Genomic DNA, 24,838 nt, shown 5'->3' on the forward strand with positions numbered 1-24,838 from the left:
AATGACTCAGCTAGTAAAAATGTAATTCGATAAGAATTTAAGGGATTTTTTTTTACACACTGTAATATTCACTTATACCGATTGTTTTGTTTTAACCTTTGGGGGAAGTTCTAAGGTTATTTTTTGTTTTTAATTGCTGTTCACTTTTAAGCAGCTGGAATCAAGTCCATCTCAGCGTTTCAAGATAAAATATAGCATAAATTCATTGAAAATATTACTTGCAAATATTTATTTCTGATTGAAAAGTTGGACTTATAACCAAAAGCACGGCTTTTTCTACTTTCCTACTAAAAAGTAGGAAAAGCGGGACAATTTAAATCTCTCTATTAAAATAATGCAGTCATGTATCACCGTTTAAACATTCATTTTACCTCTATTAGTAATCTATATAATGTTATTGTATTATTAGGTACAATTTGTGACGTATAGTCACATATATTTCTTCTTTTTAGAAAAAAAATTAAAATATTGTGAATCTTATTGCAAGTTTTTGGCAGCAGTAGTTGACTTACTGCTTGGTTTGCGTGACCATGCCTTCTCTTTTCCGCTGCTTGTGAGCTCCGGGCCTGTTGTTTGTTCATAAGGGAAAGCAACATTGAGGCGGAGCAAATGGGAGTTTTGTTTTATGTATTTTGTTATACGAAGTTCGGTTTTGTCTTCCGGCATGCTGTGTGTGTGTGTGGTAAACAGGAAAAAACGAAAAATTTAGCATATAAATTTGCAATATGTAACTAAAACAGTAAATTAGCATGAAATTAAATACGTGGAATTTACTTCTTTATAACAAACATTTTCTAAAGGGTTTACTCAATTAGGTGAAACAAAGGGTGAGGTTTGTTGAGATCAATTTTATAAATAAAATTATAGTGTCGGAATTAAACTTGTTTAGTAAGTACAATGCACTATAAAAATTTAAAGGTTTATAAATTTTGGTTCTTAAACTTTAACAGTTAAAGTTGTTACTTAAACTGATAAGGAAAATAGGAAACAAAGTGTGGGTAATCATATTTGACTTATGGTTAGTAACAGGATTTTGCTAGTCTAAACTTATTTCGTTTTCTCTCCTTTTTTTTTTTCCATCTTGTGTGTGTAAAATTTTCTAAACCCGTTTTTAAATTTCTTACGAAGTAAATTATCATTGTTTAAAACTGATAACTTATTGATTAAACTAGATTAAAATAGAGAGTAACCCCAAAACAATAAAAATGGTAAAAAGGGGAGTAATTACACGTAGTTGAAACGGCTATAAAATGCAAGAAGTAAGTTCTTCAAATAAAAGGGGGGAATAAGTATTTGCTTTTTATGGTTTGTGTAAGGAATTAAGGGCTTGTTGAAACACTTTAAATTGCTTTGTATTAAATTTCATGGGAAATATTAAGTCCTCTATAGGTGAAAAATTAAAAAGAGTTCATTTTACCCTAATTGCTTAAAATAAGTTACGTTAAATTGACCTTTTGAAATATTTTATTAATGGATATATAGAAACTTGTGATTTATAATATATGCTTAAACAATTGTGTGAGTGTTGCATTGGTAGTAGTTGAAGTTGCCAATCTTTTTCTATACCACAGAAGTAAGTAATTGCTGAATTTGGTAATTACTGAATTTGATTTTTTGTAGACGCTAGTTTTGGATATACACTGCACTGAATGCTGAGTGAGTGAGATAGTAAAATAAATTAAAATTTACCTTTAAATTAAAAACAGAGTGAGTGAATTCGAACTAAATGTTAATAATGCTCATATTTTTGGAATTTTGAAGCAACGACAACAGTGAAACCTTACCATCTTGCAATTTGATCTGTTTACTGCCTTTAATAAATTTTGTTAAGAAATAATTAAATTTACTGTAAGTGTTCCGTCCTACAAAAATTAGAAGTCTGATAATTATGATAAATTGTTTGAAATTATATGTTCTTTTTGGTAATTTCAAGAAATTCTATTCTCGTAATTTGATAAAAGTTAAATTGTGCAGTGCACATAAGTGAGTGTGATGTGTGGAAGCTATTGGATATTTTCTTCCGTTTTTCTTTTTCAGGATAAACTGCCTTTTTAGCGTTTAGGTTTTGATACATGCTTTGCATGTAAGACAGTTGCAAAATTAAACATTTTTTCTGCTCTTTAGTTGCGAGGAAAAATAAGTTCAGTTATTTTCCGAACGCATGAAGTTATATGAAGCCGTAAATAGAGGTTGATGTTCAGTTTCTACAGTAAACCAGCTTGTATATTGAGAAAGGACTTTTCGGGTTCAATTGAAAAAAAAAAAAAGTTTCCATAATTGCTTACATCAAGTAAACAACTTTCCGAAACAATCCCTTCGCCATTCACAAAGAAATAGAAGTATGTAAGATAACATAGAAGAACAATGATTAGGACTTTGTATCAGAGTAGAAAAACAATCATGATTTAAAAAAAAAAATCATTTTTGATGATTTTTTGATTTAAATCGATTTTTTTGATTTAAATCAAATCTTTCTCCTTATATAATACAAGTCTCGAACTGAAGAAAAAGCATTACGAATTAGTATTAAATGCCAATTATACCATTTAAGTGAAAGTATTGGGGTTGAATTTTGAATTAATCCCTAATCGTTAATCTATATCAATCCCAAACAATGTTTCTTAATTTTAAATTATTTTTTTTTTTTGGGGGGGGGGGTAAATTATAGACTTTCAGTCAAGCATCATCCCTATTTATCCTAGGATCATGGTTCATACATCATTCTCTTCAGAATAGAACAGCCTTTAAAACAGTAACATTCACATTTTCCCTATCATGTCTCTGGAGTAGGGATGGCCAAAATTTTCCGGAATCCGGATTCCGGAAATTTTGTTTTCCGGAATCGGAAAATTTACTTTCCGGAATACGGAAAAATTCCGGATTTCGGAAAAATTCCGGAATTCAGAAAAATTCCGGAATTCGGAAAAATTCCGGATTTCGGAAAAATTCCGACATTCGGAAAAAATCCGGAATTTAGAAAAATTCCGGAATTCGGAAAAATTCCGGAATTCAGAAAAATTCCGGATTTCGGAAAAATTCCGGATTTCGGAAAAATTCCGACATTCGGAAAAAATCCGGAATTTAGAAAAAATCCGGAATTCGGAAAAATTCCGGATTTCGGAAAAATTCCGGAATTCAGAAAAAATCCGGAATTTTTCCGAGATCCGGAATTTTTCCGATTTTACTTTCCGGATTCCGGAAAGTAAAAATTCTGGAATTATCCATCCTTAGCTAATAGCTGTTAAAAGAGAAACACAATAATGAATAGGCTATATATACTGTATTAATTTCTTGTAGTTGGATATGTCTTTATCATTTACGTAGACAATTGCTACTGCAGTTATTTACTACTTTATGAGAAAGGTCTTATTTTCACACACAAAAAAGTCGCCGGTATGTCTCAAACATTATCGCGTTCCCACCTGCAGCTGCTCCAAAGCACTGCAAACTACTTTTTAATCAGGCGAAAGGCAGTGAAGGAAAATAAATCTCAACAAATATTCTAATAACATTCGCTTATTGTCAACATACCTACAGTGAGCGCAGAAAGTGTTCGTACACCGTGCATAGTTTATATTGAAAACAGCTAGCATGAGAACGGGAGGTGGAAAAATATATATATAACCAGAATTAAGACTACACATTCATACATTTTATTTCTATATACAAGAGAAAGGCCAAACAAACACAATCACTGTTTTGTTCAGAAGAAAAGAGAGAATTCCTTTTTTGTAAATGCAAAAAGTCACCGTACACTTATGCTTGAATTAATGCTTATAAAGTATTTTACGTTATTTAATATTTTGTGGGATTACCCTGTGCGTTAATGATTGTCTGTAATCTTCGTGGCATTGATTTCACCTGTAGTAGTTCGTAGTTCTGTAGCTTCGGGACTGATTAGGTCCCATTCTTCTTGAATAGCTTTTCTTAGGCCTTCTTTAGTAGACAAGCTGTGCCTTCTGATTCTTGTCTCCAGAACAGATCATAGATGTTCTATGGGGTTCATGTCTGGGGATTGGGGAGGTGTGCGAAGCTGTTTCAAGGTATTATAGAGTCAGGGGCGGGTCCAGAGGGGGCAATCGCCCCCCCCACAAGAGGAAACTCTTATTTTATACATAAATAAACCCATCCATAACAAGTTTGGAGCTCTTAAAAGTAGCAGTATTACCGCCGACCGCCCCCCCCCCAGAAGTCCGTCCTGGATCCGCCCCTGGCAAGCCTTGCAGACAGGCCTTGTTCAACAGTACAAACAATAATTGCGATGTATAATGTTTCTATCACTGTGCGAAACCATAAAAAAAATAATAAAAAAAGAACTCGAAGACCAAGAGTGTTGAGTGAACAAGTTAAACGTTACATTATTAGGGAAAGAAAAAAGGTTCCAAAAAGTAGTGCTGTGCAATTGGCAACGGATCTGGAAACACGCGGTGTTAAAGTATCAGCCAGTACAGTGCGGAATATTTGCAGGGTATCATGGTCGGATAGCCAGGAAAATGTTCTGGGTGAACAAGACAAATCGTATAAAGAGACTAAAGTTTGAAAAAGAGTATAAAGATAAGGGATCAGGCTTCTTTCTGGAATAGGGTCATATTTTCGGACGAAAATAAATTTAATTTTATCGAGTCCAATGGGAGGCGTATGGTATGGCGCAAGGTGAATACAGAGATGAATCCTCAAAATCTCGTCTCTAAAGTAAGACATGGAGGAGGGTCCGTGCTCGTCTGGGGTTGTATGAGTGCCTCAGGAGTGGGTCGTCTCCACCTTATCGATGGAGTGATGATCCACAAAGTGTATATTAACATATTAAAAGAATATCTTCATACTAGTGCGCAGAAGATGGTTCTTGAAAACAATTTATTGTTCAGCAAGACAACGACTCCAAACATACAGCGGAAAATACTCGATTGTGGCTACTCTATACAGGGGCGGATCCAGGACGGACTTCTGGGGAAGGGGCGGTCGGCAGTAATACTGCTACTTTTAAGAGCTCCAAACTTGTTATGGATGGGTTTATTTATATATAAAATAAGAAAGTTTCCTCATGTGGGGGGGGGGGCGATGGCCCCGATCGCCCCCCTCTGGATCTGCCCCTGAGGTTTGCTATCTTTCTCAAAGACTTACCCTTCTTATGCACTTTAATAATTACTTTTCTTGTCTCCTCATTTGTTTCTGTTCGGTTGCTTCCCATTTCGACAGCCCACCGTGCAGTTTTTTCACTCCTATTCACAACTAAACTCATTCTGTTACTCGTCATGCTATACAGAGGTGTATACTCAGGTGAATACTAGTGAACCCCAGTTGTGGTATCTTTGTTTCGTATTCGTACGTCAGGTGTACGATCACTTTTTGCGTCTACTCTATATATTTTCTACGGAATTTATTTACTTTCTGACCATTAAACTTGTCTTTGTGGTTCTTTATTGATATATTCATAAAGCTTAGTTTTCATTATTCATATTGTGTGTGTTATTACACTTCTTAAATTTTCTGTTTCTTTTTCGCAGGCATTCTCGTTTCAATAGCATAGGTGTACGAACACTTTCTGCGCTCACTGTATGTACAGTAAATACAAATTTATAATTTTTGACTTTACGAAGTATACAATGTAATTGTTCAATAATTAACATAAGCAGGCATTCATTAATTTATATTAATATAATAGTTAACAAAACTAATAAGCGGGTGATTGATGACTCAGTGGTAGAGTTTTCATCTATGGTATTCTAACCCAGGACATGTGGGTTTTCGATGGCTAATTTTGTGTTCGAAAATTTTCCCGGTGGTACTCTTGGTTCCCTTTCTTATATTTGTTCCATCATCACTCATTAACGAATTTAGTTTATCAAAACTCTATAGCCATATATTCATTCTGTCCGTCAGTGAAACAAACAGTCTCAAGAACTATCTGATGGATTACCAATCAATTTTGGCCATGATGTACAGAGTCAATAGTTAAGAATCGAGTTCCCTGATGAATGTAATATTCAAACCGGAAGCGGTACAAATCAACCATTTCCGGTTTTAACGTTAATCATTATATAGTAAATATGGTAATAGATAGCGAGAAGCGGTTTCCAGTAATCGACATATATAACATTCATGTAGATAGCATGTTACCCAGTTTGTGCATCTGCTGAAAATAATGAGCTTAGGTATTTAGAGAGCATTTTCCGCTTTAGAAAATGTGTGCTTGGTAAAGAATGTAGAGATTTAGCTGAGTCAGGCACGTAGCTAGAATATGGTAATAGGAAGGGGGGGGGGGTCTGTCACGAAATACTATGGTTATTTACCAGGGGCTCAATCATTCTAAACTGTTTTATTGGCAACATATATTGATTCGTTTAGCCAAGATTTCTAATGGGGGCATGATATGAAATACTGTGGTTACACACCAGAGGCTCGATCAATCTAAATATTTTACTGACAACATACCCATATTGATTGGTTAGGACAATAAAATGAGGATATATTAGTAAGTATTTTAATAAGAAGCTATGAAGAAATCTCGAGTAAAAGAATATAAAAAAAGTATTGAAAAAGATATCGTCTTCCGAGGTCATTCGAACGGTGTCGAGAATTTTGCGTCTGGGAAATTTGCGCCCTACCTCAAGAACAGGGAAAATTGCGCCTGCGATGTACCTCCACCGGGAAGTTTGAGACCTGCGAAATAAAAGAACCTATTGGAGCTTACGCATTTCCTCGGAGGGGCTGACATTACAGCATAAACAATCCTCCCCCCACAACCATGCCATTTGTGATTTATTTTCATTGTGGCTATATAAGGGGAGAATAAACTTCAATATAAGCCAAAAGAACACAACGGATCAACGCAATCACTGCTTCTTCCAGAGATGATTTTGGGGGAACACTGGCCTCCCCAGAGCTCTCAGAGTGCCCCCTCGGAGGAGACCAAAATAATACGTCTATAATATAATAATAAATAGAATAGTACCAGCAGTGACCCCCCTCCGGAATACTAAATGTGCCCCCCGGAACATTTTTCCTGAAAGAACGACTGAACGCAATTGTGTGTTTGAAGTGTAATTCCAGCAAGTAAACACACTGTACATAGTTTTCTTGATAATATTACTGAACTGATTTTACATTCACTTTACATTTTCTTTTCTATATTTTGTGTCCTGAAAAGCCAAACAACTCTCAAGGATTGTGAACAGAGATATCTGGGTAGAGCCAAACAGCCTTTTGTAGATTAAATTATACTCTTTGATTATATTAATAAATAATTATATATCAGTCATTTATACGTTTATTGTAAATTTTGTAGTATAATGAAAAATTGTATTTGTATGGATTGCCCTTTAGTGAACTAAAATTGTATTTTTTTTTTTCATTTGTTCGGAATATTATAACGGATGGAGTAACTCACTGAGACGATGAGAGGCAAGCCTAGTTCAAGTGCGAGTGGAAGTTACTTTACACAATACAATAATAAGTTGAATTGTAGGGCGCTAACATCCCAGTGCAAATATATAGCCGGCGCATTTTCCCCTCTTTTTGGGGTAGGGCGCAAACATTCCAGTGCAAATATATTGCGAGTGCATTTTTTCCTATTTTTGTGGTAGGGCGCAAAATTCTCGCATTCAAGGAAAATATAATGTCCGTGAAGTTGACAAGCCACTTATGTCAGACTCCAATTTCGACTTTAAACGTCGCTAGTGCTACGTTAGTGTTCGATAGTGACGCAAATCGTTAGTACTCCAACTGCATGCCAACACGCCCACTTCTAAGAATCATCTCAAAAGTGAGGCTAACCATTAGAGCAAGTAAGTGCTCATTGGTGCCATTAACATTAACGTTAAAGCCTCCATCGTACGGCCCTTTGAGTAATAATAACACCACGTTTTTTGCTAGTCTCAATGCGTCCCTATATTCTCGCGAATATTCTGACGTGCCCAAGTTAGTTACTTTTTTTTGGGACTATTGTTTATATTATTGTTTATTGTTTATTGCTAGTCTGCAGAGTAGTCCTTACATTAATATGCCATTGTCCTTGATAATCATTGCGTATTTACAAGCAATTTGTTATTACTGTTAGAAGATATCAAAAAACAACAGATAAAATCTACTACTTAACGGTTCATATTTTTCTTTTACAGTACATAAACGATTAATAATAATAATAATAATAATAATAATAATAATAATAATAAGACTATTCCAGCATAAAAGTTATCAATTGCATCACACTGGCAACAAGCGACGCATATTTTAACTTCATAAAAAATCGTTTCTCACGATTTTCTGGAAAACTACGTATGATAACATCTTCATTATGTCAAGTTGTTTATCTCAGTGTGATATGTCTTACATCTGGACAATATCACAGTAAAACGAAAATTAAATATTAGGAGTACATCGTACTTTTGGACTACATCTCATTAACCATGGGAAGATTGAGTAGTGTATACTTTAGGATGTAAGTTTCAGCTTAACTTGCATCATACATTCTTAGGATTACAAAAAGGAAATTTGTTCGTTTGCATTTGAACAAAATTCTTAGGATTACAAAAAGAAAAAATAATTTTTCCGAAATCCGGAATTTTTCCGAATTCCGGAATTTTTCCGAAATCCGGAATTTCTCCGAATTCCGGAATTTTTCCGAAATACGGATTTTTTCCGAATTCCGGAATTTTTCCGAAATCCGGAATTTTTCCGAATTCCGGATTTTTTCTGAATCCCGGAATTTTTCCGAATTCCGGAATTTTTCCGAATTCCGGAATTTTTCCGAAATCCGGAATTTTTCCGAATTCCGGAATTTTTCTGAATTCCGGATTTTTTCCGAATTCCGGATTTTTTCCGAATTCCGGATTTTTTCCGAAATCCGGAATTTTTCCGAATTCCGGAATTTTTCCGAAATCCGGAATTTTCCGATTTTACTTTCCGGATTCCGGAAAGTAAAAATTCCGGAATTGGCCATCCCTACTCTGGAGCGGAAAATTTTGAGAGAAGTCGGGATTTTTTCTTATTATTTTTTTTTTCAAATTTTGATCCCCTCTGGACTCACCTGTGTTAACGCACAGATCTCAAAATCAACTGGGAAATACTAAGGGTGTACTAAATGTGTGTACAAAATTTCAAGCTTCTATCTTGAATAGTACGGGAGGGAAAAATATTTAACAATGAGCTAAGAATATCCCCACAATACCCCAGATGACCCGGATGTAATATAAAAATTTCCTCAGACATCCCTATTTATCCTAGGATCATGATTTGTGCATTATTCTCTTCAGAATAAAACAGAGTCTCAAACGGTACCATTCAAATGTCTCCATCGTGTAGGCTATCTGGGGCTGGAAAATCACGAAGAAAGGGATTTTCTGGTAAGAAATATCCCCTTTTTTACTTTTGACCTCTCTGTACCGCCTCTGTTTAAAGGAAAAAATCTGAAAAATACTAATGGGTGCAGTGAATGAGTGTCCAAAATTTCAAACTTCTAGATGCAAAAGTAAGCCCGCGAAAAATAATACCCCAAATACCCCAGATTCCCCTATAAAACAGGATCTCAGGTAACAGTTTTCTGAGACATCCCTATTTATCCTAAGATCATGGCTCGTACATCATTCTCTTCAGAACAGATCAGCCTTTCAGATGGTATCATTCATATGTCTCCATCTTAGGCGGGAAAATCGCAAAGAAAGCTATTTTTTGTTTAAAAATATAAATTTTTTAAATACATTTTTGCCCCTCTGGAACCCCCCCCCCCCTGTTTTCACCCAGAGATCTGAAATCATCTGAAAAATACTAAGGGTGAACTGAACGAGTGTGCAGAATTTCAGTCTTCTGAATACAAAGCCCCGCCAAAAAATAGTAAAAATAGGCACAACTAAAAATATTTTTTTTTTTAAATTTATGACGTCCTCACATCCTATGTCTCGATGCAGAGAGGGGTGAAAGCATATGTAACGTGCTCTACAATGCCTTCAGTCCTGAAAAAACGAAGTAAAAAGCTTTATTGGTACTTTTTTAATCGAATAATGAAGATTTTATCCTATCACCTAAAAACAGGTGATATAATTTAAAAGGTTAAGCGTTAAGGAAAAAGTACAGCAACGCTTATCAAAGCGACTCTTTTTACCACAAAAGTAAGTCATTGATATTTGGCAGGGGCATATTTTTTAAGGAAATTGTAACTAGCTTGCTGCACGAAATACACAAATTTTGCCTAGTTATAAAATCTTAAAAAAAAAAAAAAAAAAAAAAAAAAAAAAAAAAAAAAAAAAAATCGGAGGGGGGTTATGACACTTCTAAATACGCCCTATTATCTGGGAACAAATATATAGACGCAAAAGAATCTTCGTCTTAAATGTCGATGGTGATTTCCCCGTTGGAATAGTTAGCGATTTACAATACAAACCCTATGTTACGAAGAGAAGAAAACAGGACTGTCCTGTTACCTGTTCAAAACGGGATTTTCCCTGATCATCCTCTGCATGACACTTGTTTTCATACTATGCTGTACATACTGTACATTTGAGTCTCATTGTATTATGATTATCATCTTTATAATCGAAATACCAGAACAGACACGGGACTTTACTTATTTTCACTTTAAATTATTTCGGAATTTGATTTAAATCAACGATTTTTATTTAAAAAATCAAGTGATTTAAATCAGACCGATTTAAATCAAACCACCTTGCTTTGTATTGTACTAGAACCAACTTCATACACTGAGAGACTCACAAAAAATTAAAGTAACAACCATTGCGAATTATACGAATTTCTTTTATTAAATTCCGGAAAATGTACCTATATGTAAATATGCCGTTGCACTTATGAACTACACAGCTACCGTCAGTTGCTTTTCTTGTTTCTAGCACTAAATGGAACTCTTCTAACACAAAAGATGCTGAACTTAATTTGGTTTTGTCCAAGATTATACATACAATATACAACAAATCGAAATAAATAGTAAGCACTTTTATTCCTATACAAATCATCGAACAGATAATAGTAATAAAAAAAAGTGACCAAAAAGAAAAAAGGATTAAAATATAAGTGTCTTCTGTCATCAGGAAGCAGCCTTCAATTTTCTCTTCTCCTTTTTCGTGTTGTGTTTCTTATTCATTACATAATTTTTCTATTCCACACTAATGCGATTCTAGGCGAAGCATAAAATTTCATTTACAATTATTAGATTTCCATCATCCTCATACCTGCCTAACTCAAACTTCCTTCATTTTTAGGATTATTCAATAACTATAGTACACTTTCTATCAAACAGAACAATGATTATAACATAATTGAACTATATTAATCAAACAACTGCTGGTAATGATTTACAAAATTACATACTGCCTACCTCGATAGCTTCCCGTTCAATGGTTTTTTAAACTTCCTTAGTTTTTGGGACCAGTTAAGGAAAAACTGATTTATTTAAAATACAGTAAACGAGTATACAGAAGAATACCTCGATTATTAAAAAAGAAGGAAGGAAAAAAAAAAAGAACGGTATCCAACAACAGAACTTGTAAAAAATAATACCAGAGGTTGGTACATTTTACAATCGTCAAATATGATGGCTATATGAAATCTCTATTATGTTAGTGATGCTGATCTCTTATCTTTCTATGAGTAGAAGTTGTGTACACTAATCATTAAATGGAACAATACATTAAATTGTACTAGTACATTGTACACTGAATGACTGAAATACTTGAATCAGCCTGTCTTTTCTCGAACGATGAATAATGACTGGAAGAGTGCACTCGGGATCAACGAATGTAAATTCCAACTTTTACGCCTTCCAATACTGGAAGTTTGTGCGTCGTCGTCCCGAAGAGCGCTTTCATCCCGGCCGTGTGATACTTACAGTAAGGCACGAAAAAGGTAGCATCACTGATTGGGGGAACTTCACAGACTACCAAGTTGATAATTTAGCTCGACATAATGAACAATAGATTAAAATGTGTTCCCAACGTTTAAAAGTGAGGCATGGAATTCAATCAGGTACGTGCATTTAGAGTAGTAACTCTGATTACCATCCCAAACATCCTTCCAAGCTAGGCAGTAATTATCTGTAATGCAAAGATGCTTACATTACATCACCAACAAATGGAACAGTCGCCACAGTCATTAGATTTGTTACCCATCGGGCTCTTGAAAGATAAACTTGACAGGACAGTCCGTAAATAGAGGCCATTGAATAAGGAAGTCCTTGGAAGGATCTTCAGAACTACTTGAGTCGCATAGTTTCGCAAAAGTTGGATAAATTAAACAAATGCCTGGAATTTGTAACGCTCTTATCAAGCCTAAGGACTGGCATTTCATTGAACGCACATATAAATTTGTCTCAGTGGACACAAGACCATATGTTTTAATTTCTTCATAAAATGAACAATGATGTTTATTGTACAGAACAAGTTGAATGAACTAGGTTTGCACGCTTTTTTTTTCTTTTGAAAATGCTGAAAAAATTAGAAATGTTCTCAGACTTTTGGTAATGACTGAATATATGCAAACCAGTATACAGTTCTTTCTGTTGGTTTTGTGGCTAGAATGCGCGCCATGCACGTGACCACGGGTTCGATTCCCAGAGGGAACGCATTACAATGGTTCGAACTCCACCTTAAACTGTATGTCCACGTCTTGTATAGCCTAAATGTTGAACACCAGAGCAGCACGGATTCGAATCACTACAACAGAAAAATGAAAAAGAAAAAAAAATCAAAGAAAGAAGAAGAAATCTTGAAGTTTTAATCAGTGAACAGAAAACTGTTGTAAATTATGACTAGGGCAACTCAAAAACATAAAAAGCATAACATCAATTCACACATATGATTGGTACCTTGCGCATGGTTGTGGTTGTCTAAGGGTCCAAAAGAAACTCATTTTAAAAGCATAATTTTAGAAAATAAAGCATAAAGCATAATTTAAAATATATAGCACAATTCTTGGAAAATTCTGTTTAACTGCAAGTTTAACATACTGTATTAATATTTTTTAAAATCAATATTTACAATGCAAAATCATTCAGAACGTAGCAATGCAACAATGAAAAGCTTATTTTTATTTCGGTGTAATCCTTTGATGTGGAGAAAAGAAAAAAGGAAAAGAAGAAAACTTTCTGCCAACAATGAATAGTACACAAGAACTCCACACTATATTGTTATGTGTACCTCTTGAACTTGAACATTTTCTGTACTTTTTGGTGGCATCTTTTACTTTCCCTTTCTGTATATATATATATATGCACTTCTAAGATGCTCACAAGTGATAGAAAAAACTTACTCGAGTAAAGCATATCTCTTTACAGTGTATTAAGTAGAAAGTTCATTAAATATGAAAGAAACTGGTTGCATAAAATATTAATAAATAGACTAAGATATTTAGAATATTTAATGTATAGTAAATATTATACATTATACACGATTAATGTAAAACAGTGATTGAAATTAAGAATAAAGCATAATTTGGAAAACAATAAAGCATAATGTGGGTTGCTCTAATTATGACAATGATATTATCTTTATACATATAGTGGACATAGAAACTGAAACAACTGCGGAAATTGAACAGGATGTTCGCAGGGCTCACTAGAGTCATCTGCTAGTTTATATTGTAATTTTGGGCAATGAGTCACGTGAATGGGTCCTTGGTACTCACTCCTGTGGAAGAGGTTCGTCAGTGAACGTCAAATCGGTGTGTCGAGCGATATAATAAGGGGCATATCCGACTTCAAACGAGCAAATCGTAGGGGCGCGTCTAGCAGGCGCATCTGGGTCCAAAACTGCAATACTGTGAGACTCACGAGCTACAGTATCCAGGGTGATGTGTGCACATGAACAGTATTCAGGAGGAGCAACTGCAGGGGAAAACGGAAGTTGTCTGAAAGGTACGTTAGGACATTGATTAGGATTGTTGCACGAAAATGGAAAAACCACCCTATCGACAATCACTGCAGAAATGAAACTGCATAAGCCCAACATTCATGGCAGGGCTGCGATAGTAGCACAAATGCCGCAGAGAGGGTTCAGTGGTGCCAGAAGCATAAAACCTGGACATTAGATGACCTAAAACGTGTCATATTCTCGGATGAGTGCAGCTACACTGTTTTCCGATCAGCGGTGAGACTGTTCGTCTGAAGAAGTCCCTCTGATACATACAACACAGACTGCTTGGTACCCAAGTTAAACATGGAGGCGGATTCGTGATGGTTTGGGGGTGCAATATCTTGACAGACTTAGGGACCCCTAATTGTTCTAGAGGGTCGTGCCAAGGAATATAGGACCATTCTGGAGGACCATTTATACCCTATGGTTTGAACACTCTTCCCGGATGATGGTGCAGTGTTCCAGGATGATAACTACCCCATTCACACTAGTAAACTTGTCTCAGAGGGGTTCGATGAGCATGACAGTGAGGTTGAACATCTGTCATGGCTCGCTCAATCACCAGATCTTAATGAGCCTATATGGAGTTCGTAAGAGGATCGAGTAAGGAAACTTTTCGTTTCACCACGTGCACGTGCTGTTGGCTTCAAGAGGAATGACTGAAAATCCCTCTACAAACAGTACACGACCTCTATCAATCCGTCTCACGTCGTGCTGCTGTACTGGCCGCCAAAGGCGCCCCAACACCTTACTGAATACAAATCATAGCTTTCTACCAGATGTTTTAGTTTCAATGTCGTCTACCTGTATATAAATCACATTTTCACATTTCTGTCCCAAAGTTGACATAATCCGGAAAAACTACATGGGCTCTTTTTTTTATTTACAAAAAAGCCGGGATTTTTCAAACCCTGCTTAGCAAGCTACACTTAGAAGAAAATCATCTGACGTAATCGATAACTGCGTGGGAACAGAGCCCCTACCAACAGTTGAAGCGAGCGTTATCATTCGACTCAATCGATATTTGTTTACCTGATCATGTTCCATAATAACTCTCGTAAAACTTATCAGATTTTAATGGAACGGTAGATTCTTTCCTTCAACATGCAGAAATAACCTTATAGTCTTTGGGGGTGCAATCATGAATAAGTGATCCACCTTAATATTGTCCTCCCACCTGCGCCTCGTTTTCCGATTGGACTTCCAGTTAAAACTTAGAAAGCGTCTACTTTCTTCAATTCTGGCTACATGGCCTGCTCACCTGAGTCTCTTAGATTTGATGACCCTAACAATGTTTGATAAACGGTATAAATTATGTAGTTTTTCGTTATTAAATTTCCGCCATTCCCCATTCCTGTTCCTCTTGAGTCTGAATATTCACCTCAGGATCTTGTTCTCAAATACTTTCTGTCTACGTTCTTCCCTCAGAGTAAAAGACCATGTTTTTCAGCCATACAGGACACAAGCATGATTATCGTTTTATGTATTTTAAGCTTCAAATTTTTCGATAGGATTCGCGACGACAAAAGATTTTGAACTGAATAATAACACAAATTCCCTGCTTTTAGTCGACATTTAATTTCTTCGTGAATATGGTTTTCGTTTGTTAATACTGATCCTAGATATCTGAAAGTATCCATTTTATTAAAAGTATTATTTGATATTTTAACGCATCTATAATTTACCGTATTACGATCCCGACGAACTTTAAGCCCGATTTTAGCCTATAATATATAGGGGTCGAAGGCTCGGGTGGAACAACTAATAAAAATAATTCTGATTTGTATCAAGCAAAGTATATGTTGTGTAAAGTAGAGAAGTGCCGCTGTTGGTTGGGACTGTAATTGGTGAGCAGTAAGGCGACGTAAACGTTAAATTAAAATACACGTTTCGGTCGTTTCAACAACGCACAGCATGGCTAGTGTAATCAACTATTCTCTTGAAGCTGCTTTTCTATATTTTGGACCTATTATTTACCCTGTATATGGATGAAGTAGTCATATATAACAGAAATTCGTACTTCGTACGCCACACTCTTTTCGAGTATTTCATTTTGTGTGGTTATATTTGACTTTCCTTTAGCATGTCAAAATCTACCAACTTCACAGAAGATGCCAAAATCTACTACTTTTGATTATGTACTCACCTCATTTTAGGGGTACTGCAGGTTTGACTGTTGCTATCGAAAACCTTTTTATAGTTTTCGTTGTACTTTCTTTCACTAAGACGACCAAAATCCCTGATTATCTCCTCCAGTAATACTTGTTCTTGAGCAAAGTAATCAAGTGTGGAGAGAAATATGATGAGCATAGGCCTAAGATGACAGAAATTTTGAATAAAAGTATATCTTCTGGACCAACACATTTTATTCCCTCTGTTTTGTTTGTGATAATAATTCTGAAAAACTATATAATTTTCAAAACTTGCAAAAAACTGAACTATACTGTTTCACCAAACACTGTCGAATATCACCGGTACCTCAGGATAGCTCACGGTTAACACGGTCAAAATGATATCTTAACCCAATTGAACAATGAAATTCCTTGTACTCGAATAGTTCTTTCTTTCAACGATATATTTTTTTCTTTTGCTGCTATATAAAGACTTCGCACTCGACTTCCTATAACGACAAATGCAGTGGATATATTTTAAATTGTGCTAATTATTGAAAAGTACTTAAGATTGCTACTACAATCATTACTTGTAAGTTTAGATACTTTGGAATTTACATTCAAGCGTGGTAAGTACTAACCTGCAACCAAGTACAAAAAAGTGTCAACTTTTAAGTACTTTTCAATAGTTAACATAATTCGTTACATGAAATAAAGTTGCTTTACCTTATATGTTTTACTAATGCAGGGCTCATAGTAGTCTGGTCTCTTGTAAATTGTTGAAAAGTGACCAAAAGCACACGAAAAAATGACCAAAATCCGACCATGCCCCTTTTTTCCTTTGTCAATTTCTCCATCACCTCTCTTTGTTTGTTGTTTTGTTTCATCTTTGCTTCTTCTTTTTGAGCTTTCTCCTTTCTTAGGTTTTCTAAGCATGCTTTGTAGTTACGGTAAGCAGACTTAGCAGATGTAAGAAGCTTCTAAGTAAATGGAACCAGTTCTGGCCTATTTCCGAATTTCTTCATCCCAGACATTATATTTAACGTTAGCATTGAGAGTTCTGATAGCCATGAAATATTCAAATTCATCACCTACTCTTAAGAACATACAAGAAGCATAACACAAGACGAACATGATGAATCACAGAAACACACACAACGTTGAGCGAAGCGTTAACTATTAAGAGAGAAAACTAAAAGACTATTATGGTAGAAGAAAGAATGGACACAGAAGAGTTCTCAACCCCACCCTGAGGGTTTAAGAATCCACCAACCATCCACTGTGCTTTAGAAAGAATAAAAGCAGACGTGAAAATGAAGCTGATTGTTTCACATGTGGCGGCAAGTACTGAAGCTTTCAGAAGAGTAATGAACAACAAGTGTCTGCCTTTTCCATTTATTTTTATAATATTTTTCTTAGAAAACTGCCAATGCAAAACATAAATCACACGAAAAAGTCACTTTACCTCCCAGAAAAGTAACTTTTAGTGACAAATTTGAAGAAAAGTAACTTTTAGTGACCACCTTGGAAAAAAGTAACTTTTAGTTAAAAAAAGTAACTCGCTATGAGCCCTGCTAATGTTTTTACGCCTATAATTGCAACGTCTTCAATTTCTGATGCGTTCGTCTGGACACAGTAACCCACAGTATCACGTCGCTCGGTTTACATTTTTAGTATTTTTCAAAGCACTAATACAACTTCCTGCACTTGACATATAGCTAAAAATTCACAATAATTATTGTATACTGTAATTCACAATAATTATCGTGTCAACTTTTAAAAACAAATGCATACAATTTCTCTTCAATTATAACAATATGGATTTGTTTTTACAAGTTTATACAATAAGTATTGTGAATTTTTTATATATAATGAATTTTAGTTACAGGTCAAGAACACAAAGTGTTATTACTTTCGCAGGAGTTAATATTATTATCATAAAAGAAAATATTAAAAATGTAAAGACAGCAACTTGAATAGAAACTTCTAGGTTACTGCATCCAGATGAAGGTGCCAGAAATTAAGGACGCTGAATAAACATGAAAAAACTAGTAATACACACAAATAACTATTTCACATTATTTTATATACATAAACACGCACAAACTATTATAAAATTTTAAAAAAAGCTTTATGTATTTGTCGTCACAAAAGGTCTACTGCAGCTATTTATAGCAGCAAGAAGAAAAATATATACATATATCGTTGAAAAGAACATTTGTTCGATTGTAAGGAATTTGCTTTTATATACAAAGCATAATCAACCTATGTTATTAAAGATCTATAACACTTCAGATAGCACTATACTTGAGGATTATAGATTGACGTGTACAAGTGAATATCTGTGTTATTCCGTAACTTTTAACTCTCGACCTAAATGACCGTATAAGATGAACTTTTTCCTTCAAAATACGACTCTAAAATATGGAGATGCGTCTTATGCGCTAACAATAAAAATTACGAGCTGAAATATTAGTCAAACTTGTAGCTTATATATATTAGGGTGTCCCTTATTTCGGGTAATTTCGACTTGCGATACGCATACCCGCTAAATGTATTCTATGTAATGGTAAACACGCATTAGTGAAATAATAGCTCCTTACGAGAACGTTAACCCGTGCCGACTTGACGACAAAGTCATGAAATGACGTTTTCACATTATAATTTAGAATGTCCAACCATGATAACGAAGAGACTAAAAGAGAGAGAGAGAGAAACGAAACTTTGCACGAAGCAACTAGAGAAAGGACGACATCTTCCCGTGTATCGACTAACATAATCGGATGAACAGTGTTGCCAATCAAGACAAAGTTCTGTTTTTGTAAATAGAATGACCTAAATTGGATATCATCATTGGAAGCAGCAATGTAAATAAAGAAAATAGGAATGGTAAACGCTGATCAGTGTTGCAAACCTTTCGAGAAATAACGTGAAACATGTGTTACATGTAAACGCCGTGGCACACACAGAATAATGTACTAACGTTTCGTACACTTTAAATTAAATATTGACAAGAACTGTTTAAGCTGACTCCAAGTCTGAAAGGGTCCCTTGAATAGTGTCGCCATCAACGGAAGAGAAAAGTTTTGTTTGGAAAAGGTACAATAACTCGGAAATGTGACTAGTGCAGTATAGTTTAAAACTTGGGTCCAGTAAAGCAACCAGTGCCTGTTACTGGATCCAATATGGAGGCCAAATTCTTTACGGAAATCTCCAAATGGCCAATTTACGCCCGTTTTACCCATCGTATTGGTTCCACGATATTGAATTTTACAAATGTGACATCCAAAACGTTATTAGAGATTTCACAAATACGACAAACTCAATTTTCAGTTCGTTTGGAGCATTCCAAACATATTTTGTCCGTAAAACTGGATACGCCATCCTGAATTTTTCACTTCTGGCGTCATCATCGCTATCAGCGTCCTCGAAAACCCACGAGTACATAAACCCATGCAAATTGCACGCTATTTTCATATTTTGACCAGGTTTTTAGGATTCCAACTCTCTGTGCATCGTTGTTATCTTCTACACACATACCGTAACTTCTCAGCTTTAACAAGATATTGAGTATCTCGGTCAGTACGTGACTTATCGATCTCACATAACCACGGCACTGCTCCCCATGATCTACCGCCTTGCATTATAAGTTTTAAATCATACTGCACTAGAGACCTTTTCCGAGCTATTGTACTATTTCCAAACTCTAACTTTTCTCTTCTGTTGATGGCAATACTGTCAAGGAACCCTTCTAGACTGGGAGTCAGCGTAAACAGTTCTTGTCAATATTTAATTTAAAGTGTACAAAATGTTAGTACCTAACGCCTTGGGTGTGCCACGGCGTTTGCATGTAACACATCTTTCACGTTATTTCTCGAAAGGTTTGCAACACTGATCTGCGTTTACCATCTCTTTCGTCTTTATTTTCATTGTTGCTTCCAATGATGATATCCAATTTAGGTCATTCTATTTACAAAAACAGAACTTTCTCTTGGGTTAGCAACACAGAGTTCTTACAAATCTGGAAAAACAGGGAAAAGTCAGGGAAAATGAAATCAAGGTCAAATGTCAGGGAAAATGGTGCTTAATCTGGAAATCAGGGAAAATTGGGGATTTTTCTCAGTAAGTGAAACTATTGTCCGTCTTACCTATTTGTTAAGATAAGCCAATAATTCAGTCATTATTTGTTGAAAGAAGCACTACAAATAAATTAGTTTCGTTGAGTTTTAGGAGTTGTATTTATAGTATGTAAATTTGTTAAATAAAGTAGTTACTACTTCAGGTACAGTTGTACACAACATTACTTCTAATATTAAGAATGTAATGTATGAAGATATTTTGATTTGTTACACTTCACGTTATAAATGGTGGCATTCTTTCTGTTGGGAACATAATAGTGTAGAAGTACTGTTAAGTAAATGAGAATAATTTGCTACTACTCAATGCTTTTTCACACCGTAATACACTGTAAATATTTTTTTAGAATATATGATAAAATTTAAATGCCGATGTCCAATGGAGAAGACCGAGGGCAAGCTCTAGAACTTAAAAGTAATCTGAAAACCCCAAAGAATATAGATAGGATTCGGGGCAGAAAAAAGTACTTCGGGAATCTTAAAGATGTCAAGGAAGTAGACAAGTGCAGTTTCTTCAGTGATTGTCAAAAATTTTTTGGTAGGCATTATTGAAAAAACACTCGAAAAATGTCCTCTTAGATATCCTCTTACTCGTGCCATTTCAGGCCTTGATCCCGAGGTTTTCTTGCATAAACCTAAAATTGCCCGGATAAGGATGACGAAGTGCTTGGAAATACTCCATCAGTCGTTTCGTCTCGATGATGTTAAAGCAGAGCTAGTTCAGAAAGAGTTCGAATCTTTTCTTTTTGAACTCCCTGACTTTTTGGATCAGGGGCCGAACTATCACTGAATTCAATATGATGGGCTTATTCCGTAAAAAATAAGAAAATTCGATTTAGGGTTCGTTCAAAAATGTTGTGGCCCCTCATAAAAAAAAAAATCCAATATATTTCATTCAATCAAAAATTTTCTTGTGCGCCTTATATCTGGAGAACTACATATGGTGTAGCCAACCTAAACTATCACTTAACTCAGTATGATATGCTTATTCGTAAAATACGAAATCTAGATTTATTGGTCGTTCAAAAATTCTGTAGCTCCTGATCAAAAAACTAATTATCGGCCAAGATAGCAATCTTACGATGCATTTTTGGATCATTCCTATATAGAGTTCTACAATCTGCCTATGAATATCATCAGGTGTAATGTTTTTGGCTCACACGAACCGCACCACTGACCTCACTTCTACTCTTGACCAATTTTCCAGATAACATCAGGTGTAATGTTTTTGGCTCACACGAACCGCACCACTGACCTCACTTCTACTCTTGACCAATTTTCCAGATAACATCAGGTGTAATGTTTTTGGCTCACACGAACCGCACCACTGACCTCACTTCTACTCTTGACCAATTTTCCAGATAACATCAGGTGTAATGTTTTTGGCTCACACGAACCGCACCACTGACCTCGCTTCTACTCTTGACCAATTTTCCAGATAACATCAGGTGTAATGTTTTTGGCTCACACGAACCACACCACTGACCTCACTTCTACTCTTGACCAATTTTCCAGATAACATCAGGTGTAATGTTTTTGGCTCACACGAACCACACCACTGACCTCACTTCTACTCTTGACCAATTTTCCAGATAACATCAGGTGTAATGTTTTTGGCTCACACGAACTGCACCACTGACCTCACTTCTACTCTTGACCAATTTTCCAGATAACATCAGGTGTAATGTTTTTGGCTCACACGAACCGCACCACTGACCTCACTTCTACTCTTGACCAATTTTCCAGATAACATCAGGTGTAATGTTTTTGGCTCACACGAACCGCACCACTGACCTCACTTCTACTCTTGACCAATTTTCCAGATAAGTTATCATTTTTAAGGTGGATCACCACCCGGAAGTCAGTACATATTTTAGCTCGTTCCCTTAACTATTGCGCAATGAAACGTTACATATTATAAATATTATACTATAAGATGGAGTTCTGTTTCAGCTACAACACAAGACTGATTCATTTGGTTGTGTCGTCTGATATCGAGAAAGGTAACAAATAAAAGAAAAATATTTGATTCTTTTTACAATGAGCACACAAGATGGCACTTACTGTTAGATCTTACTAGAACTGCTCCGTTTTATGAAATGTTTATTTGTATGTGTAAAGTATTTTAAAGTAACGATCTTATTACGAAATAGATAATTTGTTTGACTGTTATTCGTGTTATGTTTTACATTTTATTTAAATATTAATTTACATTAGGTAAATAGATTTTGAGAAGAAATTTGCGCAGAACGCCATAATGCGTTGTTGCCAAATTTTTGCGTTTACTGTGGTAGTCACAATAAGAAAATTCCTGGATTCTAGCGTTGCAGTTCGGGGAAGCGGAACTTACCTGTGAAATGTGGTAAGGGTCGAAAACTAATTTCACAAGTAAGTATCCAAGCAGAATTCCAGAATTACTTTCTTTATTATCTGGTATCAGTAAACACTCGACACTATCTGGCAACGCCGCATTATTCAAGCAGCGTTTAGCATAGCAGCGAGAACACCTAGCGATCCACCTTAATGTCCACTTCTCGGGTATATGTGATACAAATGCGAAGTTTTCAAACCTGCACCAAGACAGATGTTATTAATCTACAAATAAATATTCGTTAAGTCACAGTGATGACATAACAGTTTTATGCTTTGTAACCTTTTTCTCGATCATCTTCCACAGTGACCGTAGTATTCGACACTAAAGTACCTGGGATGTACATATGTAACGTCCGTGTCACTTGCGTTATTACTATTTTGGCCAACTTATAACTTTGGTATGATGGCTTTCTCGACCCATAATTATTATTTAAAAAAATATAATAATTTGATATAGTGAATCACTTGCTGTACACGTCCCCATTACTTGGAACATATTTTATGTAGTATGATACAATTAAAATATTCATTAAAAAAGTAATGTCACCAAAATAAGTAGTAATATTTCCTAATTCTATAGTTACAAATTACAGAAGAACGTGAATTAAGCTACTTCCTGGTAGTCTTCACTAACTTCGATGGGTAGGTAAAATGGAAGAAAAGGTCAATGAGAAAGGTTATTTCTTATAGAAGATGCTCTAAGAAGACATGCATAAATGATACAATTTCAACACATATTCTCGTCATGCAACATTCTTCAGTTAAAGAAACATCCCTCCCTAGGAATTGTTTCTCCACTTCATTTCTTCGTAATTATTATTCCATTCTCCCTATTAGTGGGAGTCATATGAAGACTAATGCACGCCGTTTTGTAATCCGTAACTATAGACACTGTTAAAATCATTAGTTATTTTCTATTTAGAATCCGCGCGTGTTCCAATGTTTAGTGAAATGTCACGAAATAGAATGAAATTCATCTTCCTCTGACATCCCAAATCACTCTTCCTTTATCGTTCTTCTTTCAACTTCTATGTCTTTAACCAAATAAGGCTTAAGGACGATGAAGTTATTATCGACGCAGAAACAAGATATCTCAGTTCACAAGTGTCATATTTTCTGGTATCCTTTTCTGCCTTTAGTGTAGATTATCGATTCTTGTTTGTGCATTGAATAATACATAAACAATGAGTGATTAAGTTACGTGTGACTGAATGGACGACATATTATAAAAATGGCAGAAACAATACCAGGAAACGTTCTAAACATTCAACCTATTAATCGTTAAATTTGTTTTTCATTGTAGAGTTACTAAGGTTCTATGTATATTGTAATGTATCACATGCTTGTGTTTAAAAACATTACAATGCTCCTGTTTGTAAACATCAACCACATGTATTTACGGTGGGATTACTACAAGAAACAGACGACGAACCATCAGCGCCACCTACAAGTCATATGACGAGACATGGGAGCAGGAGTGCCTATATAACAAAGAGGATTCGACGGACAGTCACCATTTTGGATTGATCACCCCTCCTCTAGCTTGCCGGGAGCTCTAGGGGAAACCCATCCTCAAGGCCTCTAGTTTGCTGTGGAACTCTAAGCCTTTCTTCCACCCAGCTTAGTTTGCTCGGAGCTCTGTCAAGAGCCAATCTCAGTTGCTTAGCCTGCTTCGGGGCTTTAACTCGTAACCCCCTCACTGCTTGCTTCGGAGCATTGCGGTTTCCTACACCACTCTACTTAGCTTGCCAGGAGCTCTGTAAAGATCCTGCCTCAAGGCTGCAAGGTTTAGGGCTACCGCTAATACACTGTTGTATTATTAGAGGATTTTTATAATAAAAAACGGTAATAGGAGTCGATTTTGGATTCTGATTTACTCAACGTAGCTCTACCTACCCTTTCAAAGGGAAGAATTCTACAATATTTTAAATTATTTAGGTTCCTTACTTAACGATTTTACATCCGTTCGTTACAGCATATCAATCTCAGTATATTTGAACCGCAGATACGAATTCAACAATTATTGACTATTTCTAATTGGGTTATGTATATTTTCATTGTTATGTCAGTTACAGGAATTTTCATTAGAGACGTTTTCCTTATGTACAGTTTCATGAGCTTAAAGGCTCGATATTCTTCCCTCGTAACCACAAAACATCACACAAACGATGTAAACAAGAAACTCTTACTGGCATAACCTATCCATCAATGCGTCCTTCGACATTACCACAAATCTTGTCTTTCTAAAGCATCTGCAACTTTTTTAAAAAAATAAAATGCCACACAATTTTCAAGTCTAATTTCGATCTAATACAGATCACTCTTCTAAGTTATCAAGATCATAAAGTTAACAACATCTTTTTAT

At 35.5% G+C, this 24,838-nt stretch overlaps 1 protein-coding gene across 3 annotated transcripts in view; it reads right to left on the reverse strand.

Annotated features, from left to right (window-relative positions):
• The window catches only part of LOC145681010 (transcription factor IIIA-like), a 78,556-nt gene that overhangs the window by 18,669 nt on the left and 35,049 nt on the right, over nt 1-24,838 (reverse strand). For 2 of the 3 annotated variants that reach the window (XM_081752274.1, XM_081752275.1), the window contains exon 5: nt 16,000-16,167. The exons of the other annotated variant lie outside the window; for it this stretch is intronic. In XM_081752274.1, coding sequence (XP_081608400.1) covers nt 16,000-16,167 — 168 coding nt within the window. The remainder of the gene's footprint in view (nt 1-15,999; nt 16,168-24,838) is intronic. 3 annotated transcript variants of the gene reach the window in all.

Source organism: Thermobia domestica, chromosome 3, assembly GCF_964235325.1.
Source record: "Thermobia domestica chromosome 3, izTheDome1.hap1.1, whole genome shotgun sequence".
Classification (NCBI taxonomy): Eukaryota; Metazoa; Arthropoda; class Insecta; order Zygentoma; family Lepismatidae; genus Thermobia; species Thermobia domestica.